Below are 6,893 nucleotides of genomic sequence, written 5' to 3'. Positions count from 1 at the left end.
CTCACGGGGTTCGTGACGGCTGCTCCATGTCCATGTCTTGAGAACAGAGAAACACACAGGAGGGAAGCGCAGCCTGGGGGATTTGTACCCTGGTTAGGAATCCAGAACCCTAATGGGACCTTTGAAGGTATCTGAGTTCACAGTGCCAACTTGTGTGACCAGAGGAGAGCAGGGGTCCCATGGGGACTGTGGGTGCTTGGAGCTGCAGCCTAGGGGTTCCTAACACCCCTGCAGGCACCACCGATGCCTGAGAAGATGGGCTACTGGGGCTCCACCCCGGACATGGTCCCTCCTGACCACAAGGAAGTGACATGTCATGGCGGTGAGGAAGCTCCACTGAGGAGGAAATGTTCCAGTGCGGCTCCATTGTGTGGGGCGAGTGTGGACAGAGAGAGGAGCAGATGTTGTCTGCTTAAGAGGATGGCAATCCCAATCCAGTCCTTGACCAGGAGCTGTCCTGTCATCAGGATTGAGAGGAGCCCAAGGCACCTGGCCCAGGACTCTGTCTCAGCCTGTGGTGCTTCCCTCCCCTAGCTTCTGGCACCTCGACCAGCTTGAGTCAACGTGGAAGAAGATTGTGAGACCAACACAGGTTGACGAGAAAGCAAAGAGGCCTCAAAAAGCAGAAGTGGGTCGTGGAGATTGGACCGTCTGGGAGGTGGCTTGAAATCAGGGGCCTGGCATTGGTGTGGGTGACCTCTGTGCTATAGACATGACCCCGAGGGATGGGAGGCCTTGGCTGCCTGTAGCTCTGCTCCTTCTGCAGGTCCCAGGTGAGCAGGGCTGAGCCTGGGCAGGGAAGTGTGCCCTGAGTGGGAAGGAAGGAGACAGGGGAGACAGGGGAGGGACACAGAAGTCTTTCTTCTTTGGAAAGTCCACTCTACTGTGACTCTCAGGGCAGAGTACTGACAATGGACAAGTGACATGTCACTTCCTTGTGGTCAGAGTGTGTGTGGGGGGCGGCCCATGGGGAGGGAAGTAGGACCTGGATGGGAGGAGGGAGAGCAGAGAACATTCCAGGATCGGCCAGCACTGCCCCAGCAGTGACCAGGAGCATTTAGAGCATGAAGCAGGTGAGTTCAATCCACTATAGTGGACAGAGCAACTCTGAGGAGAGGGGCGCCTGTGACCACCATTACTGTAGGGTCACAGTCAGAAAGGAGATCTTGGTGCATGACAGACACACACACACACACATTGAGCACCCTCTCCTTGTGCCACTTTGTGGGTAGGGAGCTACCTCTTCCCCCTCTAGTCTCAGGAAATGTCTGTCTCCTGCGAAGTCCTCCTCCAGTCCCTGAGATCCTTTTGGGGAATCCAGGGCCACCATGACCCCAGATTCCCTTGACCCAGGCTCATCTGGTGAGGGACCACACTCGGTTGTGTTTTCCAGGCTGTTGGTGTCTGAGTGGCCCCACCTCCGTGACGGGCACCGTGGGCGGATCTCTGAGCGTGCAGTGTCAGTATGAGGAGAAATTCAGAGAGATGGTCAAATACTGGTGCAAAAGCCCATGTGTTTGGAGTACTGTAAAGACCAAAGAGGCAGACTTAGAAGAGAGTAACGGCCGTGTGTCCATCAGGGACCATCCCGCCAACCTCACCTTCACAGTGACCATGGAGAACCTCACAGAAGGTGATGCAGGAACATACTGGTGTGGAATCGTTACATCATGGCTCCCAGGATATTTCCTCGACCCCACCTTCCTCGTTGTGGTGTCTGTGACCCCAGGTGAGCTGTGAAACCCCCTCCCCCAGCGCCAGCACTAGGGCTGCCTGAGACTGGGGCCGATTACCCTGACCCTGGCACAAAAGCTGTGGGTTGTGGGATAGAAGAGTGGAGTGAAGATGGGGTGGGTGACACAGGGGATGTGCATGTATGTGTCCGTGTGTGTGTGTGTGTGTGTGTGTGTGCACGTGCATGTTTTGTGTCTGTGCATATGTCTGTGTGTCTATGTGTGTGTGTATTTGTGTGTGTAAGCATTGTGTTGTCTGCACACTCACACAAGCCCATGCACACCTCTGGCTGTCCTAGGCGCTTCCATGTGCCCCACCCTGACACACTCTCACGCATAAAGCTCTACCAGGGTGGGCAGTGGGATGGGCCTGAGTCTGGGGTCAGCTGCCTTCCTGTCCTGACAAGGGTCCTATCCATGCTGAAGGGGACCCAAATCTCTTCCTGGACCGCTCTTTGTCCTCCCAATGGGGAACAGAACTCCTAGGGTATTCACTTTTCTCCCTTACTGGCTGCCCATGACCCGGGCTCTAACAGGACATCAGTGTGGCATGGATGGTTCCTGAGGCACCAGCCTCAACGCTGTGATCCTGGGGGTCTGCAGGAGCCTGAACTGGGCCCCAGGAAGGAGCCCCAGACCCTGATGTGGGGCTTCTGTGAGCATTTGGGGACCTCCCTCCCCCTCCAGCTTGACCCTCCCCCTCGGGCCCCTTGTCCCCACAGGAGGGAGCTCAGAGAAACCCCTGAAATCTCCCCTCAGACAAAGGAGAAGAAGGATGAGAAAAATGAGTTCTCTGGTCTTATGACCCCAAATATACTTCCTTGTGCTGCAAAGAATTCTTTACTAGAACCCTGTTTTTGTTTCCTAAAAACCACATGGAGATCATCCATCTAAGTGGGTAGATTTTTATCCTGTCTTCTTATTCTGATGGTGTCCCTGGTTCCTCCGAGGTCCTTCTTGTAGGTCTTCGTTTCACTCACATGGGACATTTCCCTCCCAGGCCCTTTGTGAGATCCTATTTAACAGTGAGGGGCTGAGCATCCTCGGACACCACCAGCGGGGTGAGGGAAAGCCAGTTGTCCAGTTGGCTTCAGGACAGGCCACATTCTATGGGGTCCCCCGGATGTGTGTCTGTCTCTCTAGATCTTTCTTTCTGTCTATCTTTCTGTCCTGTGGCACCCCAGGTTCACGGGTCTGGCTGACAGTTTGGGGCCTGAGTGCATTGAGTGCCAGGGTCCCACCATTCAGTGTAGACTCCGCTGAGTGCCCTGTTGCATGATTCTCACTCCAGACATCAGCCCCGCCTAAGGACCCTGCCTGCCCCACCCCCAGCTCTGGATCAATCTCTACAGAGTAAGGCTCACCCCATCCTCTGCCAGGGTAAACAAGGTGCGGGGTGGCTGAGCCCGGAGCCCTTGCTCTTTCCACACACTCTCACGTGCCCCGGTGAGCAGGACGACTCTGCCTCTGAAATCGCCCACCTGGGCAGGGTGCACCTGGAGAAGGGGCCAGGGGAGGGCCTGAGTGCCAGTCAGACTGGGTGTGGCTGTGGGGGGATGTGGAGCCAGGACATCTGTCCAGATGGCCTGAGTGACCAGGACCAGGTGATTCGGAGCCAGACAGCTGACAGAGAGTGGGAGGGCCTGGGGGAGGAAGCAGGCCTGACACAGGCTTCTCCCTCAATCCTCACTACAGTTCCCAGCTCCGTGAGGCCCACCAGGACCCCAGGTCTTCACAGGATCCTGCCAGCCCCCACGTGGAGCACCATGACCCCGAAGGAGTCCCCTAATCCCAGTCAATATCCTGGGTAAGGGGCTAGCAGCTGGAGACCTTTGACACCTGGGTGATTTCTAGGCAACGCAGAGGGCTAAGGAATGTGGGCGTGACTGTCTTGGCCTAGGTCCTTCACTTATTTACCAACTCCACACTGAGTTGTGGAAATCCTACCAAGTGCCAGGTGTTCTTCTAGGGATACAGCCCTGGGCCACCTAGACACAATCCTGCTCTGACAATAGTTGGGAAATTCACACAGTGAAGAAGTTAACACATTCATCAATAGAAGTAATGCCAGTTCGTGATGAATGCTTGAAGGCAATAGTACACATGGGTCGGGGAGAGCATGTGTGGGAGAGTTTCAGGGTGGTGCGATTGCTATTTAATACACAATGATCAGGGAGACCTGGCCGGTGAGAGGACATTTCCTGGAGACCTGTAGGATTTGGGGAGCCATCACTCAGGTATCTACAGAAATCGGGATCCAGAGGCAACGAAGAGCAAGTGCAAGTGTTTTGCATCGGAGGCCTTCAGGACCCAGCCCAGGTCAGCCAGGTGCTCTGGGGGCCCCTGGGCTCTCTTTTCTGCTCCCCCTTCTCCCCAAGGCCCTCGCCAGAGAGTCATCCCGTTGAAGACCAGGCCTCTAAGAGAGAGGAGAGGTGAGTGGGGCCATTCATTCCCTCCATCATGAACCACTGAATTTCAGGTCAAGGTTTTTGGAGGCACCGCACAGGTGCCAGATCCTCCCTGGGACTAAAGCACACATTTCTGATCCTTCATGCGAAACACTGTTCGTGGGGAGGAGACATCAGACAAAAAAACCCAGCACTGATTTCTGGTCCTCAGACAGGGTAACCCCCAATGGGACGGGCTTAGGTAGAACCCTTTTCCTGGCCCAAGTCCTGCCTGCTCCCTAGGGTCTCCCTCCCGTCACTCCAATAGCCAGGCCCTCTCCGTGTCCGGAGTCCTGTCTCAAGGGCAATTGTTAGCCTGAGGGTCACAGGCGTGGTCTGTTGTGTGGGGCTGCCCCGCCCTTGGACCCTCCTGGGACTGATCTCCGTGTGGACTGTTGTAGCCTCAGGACATGGGCACAGGGACAGAAGGATTGTGGAGGGTACCAGGGCGTCTCCCTGAAGATGTGGCTCACTGCCTGTCACCGTGTCCCCCAGAGGTCCCTGCTCAGCAGGACCTACTTCCGGCTCCTGGTCTTCCTGGAGGTGCCTCTGCTCCTGAGCATGCTCAGTGCTGTCCTCTGAGTGAACAGGTCTCAGAGGGTCTCTGGGGACAGGTGACATCAGCCCAATAAAACCAGTACACCAATTGCTCATTAATGGATAGGATGATAGGGTGCACGGGTAGATGGTGGGCTTGATGAAAGCAATCCAGATTCATTGAAAACAAGTACCAAAGAGCCTGTTTAAGTTTGGGTTTCTTCAAAATCAGATCCTGAGGGAAGGACTTTGGGGCAATTAGTTTATGAGAAGGTGATCCAGGGAAGTATAGTGAGGGAACAGGGAGGTGGGGAAAGCCAATGAAGTGTACTTTGATGGAGGAGCTATCCCAGTAGCAACTGGGCTCCATCCCACTGGACGACCTCAGAGATACTGCGTAGGACATGCCTCAGAGCTGGCCCACTTAGCAGTGAGGAAGCTGAGGCAGGGATCCACATACATCTGTCCTCAAGGTGGGGGAAGATGGCGGGGCTTCCTGTTTTCTCACAGAGTGGTGAGCGAAGGCCCCTTATGTGGAGAAAGAGTATTGTAGGCTGATGTCCCCTCCTGGGGACATGGATTCTGTGCCACCTCTGGCCTGTTCTGCTCAGAAAGCCACACACAGTCTTATAGGTAAAGAGAGTCCTCAGGCAAAGAGGTGGGAGAGCTGAAGACGGGAAACCACTGGCCAGTCCAAGGCTGTCCACTGTTGCCCCAGAGCTCCAGCGGGCAAAGAAGATATGAGCCAGGGTGCCAACAGGGTGTGCGAGAGGGGCCCAGTGAGACTTTGGAGAGGACATCAGGCAAACCCGCAGGCTGCGAGCCAGGCGAGGGGCTGGCAAGGTGGAGAGCTTCAACAAAGGCCCAGTGTGGGGCGGGGACACAGCATTTGTGAGGATCCGGCGTGGGGACAGTTACTGGGACCCGGAAGGGGGAGGGGATTGGCCACGAGCTGAGCTTGGGGGGACACTCCTGGAGGTTGATGTTGTTGAGCAGCTTAAGCAGAAGAGCAGCTCCAACCATCATACTGAATGTGAGTCAAGACTAATTTGGGAGAGGAGTCCTTATAAGGGAACATTTCATTCTTCAGTCGGTGCCAGCAGGAGCTGAGTTCCTGTGAGAGTTTAGGGCTGTGGGTTCAGAAAGCTGTTTCTGGAGCCTGAGCCTCCTGGGTCCCCTCTTCTCCCTTTCCCTCCATTCCTCACCACCACATCCTCACGTGTCTGCTGAGTCCGGATGCTCAAGATGGAGGCTTGAGCGGAAGGACAGGAGTGTGGGGCCCTCAGCACGGGGCCGTCCGGCCCTGGTACCAATCAGCTTTGACACTGATATTGACTTTTGAGGCCACAGGACCTGAGCACAAAAGCAGGTGGGGGAGAGGCAGAGCCTGGGCCTCATGCCCAGGAGGAAACACCTGCCAGTCACCGTGTCCCTCCTACAGGTCCCTGCTCGGCAGTGTCCACTTCCTGCTCCTCATTTTCCTGAAAGTGCCCCTGTTTCTGATTATGCTCAGTGCCGTCCTCTGGGTCAACAGGCCTCAGTGAGCAATTTGTGGGCACAGAGTCGGCCTGATGAAGAAACCTGCGGCCCTCCTTGAGCATCGATATCCTGTCCAGAGACACTGCCACTCAGACTAGAGGAGGAAGAATTTCTGTCCCCAAACCTATCTCTTCCCACCTATTGCCAAAAACTGGTAAAAATAAATAAATAAATAAATAAATAAATAAATACGTGAATAAAGCAATGACATACATCACACACACAAGTAGATGTGTGTGGTGATTTGCTGGGGAGGTTGGGGAAGCACTCCATAAGACTCTGAATTTGGCAGTAGAGAGTGCCAAGTTGGCCAGGGGAGCCCAGGGTGAGGGAGGGCCTGCTTTTTGGTGACCTTGCCCTCCTGAGAACCCCCAGTGCAACCCCTCAACTCAATATTCCTTCTTTTCTCCATCCACTTGCCAAATATTCACCAAAGGCCTATGTAGCTAGTGTCGGGCTTGTTTCTAGGTGCTGGGGATAAAGCAGTCAACAAAACACGGGCTTTCTGTTCTAATGGGTGGTTTCAAAGCTAAAGAAATAAAGAATACCAGTTTATAAGAAGTGTCATGAAGAAGAATGGATGAGAGTTCAGAGGATCAGGTGACAGAGGACAGGGATAGCCTCTTTTTCTTTATTA

At 54.7% G+C, this 6,893-nt stretch overlaps 1 protein-coding gene across 8 annotated transcripts; it reads left to right on the top strand.

The window, feature by feature from the left end:
• Positions 1–378: 378 nt before the first annotated feature.
• On the top strand, positions 379–6,453 carry LOC118356349 (CMRF35-like molecule 6). 8 transcript variants are annotated; one of them, XM_035724383.1, is made up of 5 exons: positions 379–773; positions 1,394–1,729; positions 3,429–3,540; positions 4,112–4,165; positions 6,231–6,453. In XM_035724383.1, exons 1-5 carry the CDS (start codon positions 713–715, stop codon positions 6,259–6,261), a joined length of 594 nt encoding a protein of 197 aa, XP_035580276.1. In that variant the 5' UTR covers positions 379–712; the 3' UTR covers positions 6,262–6,453. The 8 variants fall into 8 exon arrangements, with proteins under 8 accessions (XP_035580276.1, XP_035580274.1, XP_035580272.1 ...); XM_035724381.1 differs by having other exon boundaries at positions 6,159–6,453; XM_035724379.1 differs by lacking the exon at positions 4,112–4,165 and adding an exon at positions 3,907–4,052.
• Positions 6,454–6,893: the final 440 nt, after the last annotated feature.

This window comes from Zalophus californianus, chromosome 16 (genome assembly GCF_009762305.2).
Source record: "Zalophus californianus isolate mZalCal1 chromosome 16, mZalCal1.pri.v2, whole genome shotgun sequence".
NCBI classification, from domain to species: Eukaryota; Metazoa; Chordata; class Mammalia; order Carnivora; family Otariidae; genus Zalophus; species Zalophus californianus.
The sequence above is the reverse complement of the archived record's forward strand: the minus strand, read 5'-3'. Positions and strand labels throughout refer to the sequence as shown.

Excerpts from the sequence above, each read along its gene's own strand:
- LOC118356349 (XM_035724378.1), top strand. The coding sequence starts at position 713 with ATGACCCCGAGGGATGGGAGGCCTTGGCTGCCTGTAGCTCTGCTCCTT. Across the intron at positions 774-1,393 it reads GCTCCTTCTGCAGGTCCCAG|GCTGTTGGTGTCTGAGTGGC; the intron begins GTGAGCAGGGCT and ends TGTGTTTTCCAG. Across the intron at positions 1,730-3,428 it reads TGTGGTGTCTGTGACCCCAG|TTCCCAGCTCCGTGAGGCCC; the intron begins GTGAGCTGTGAA and ends TCCTCACTACAG.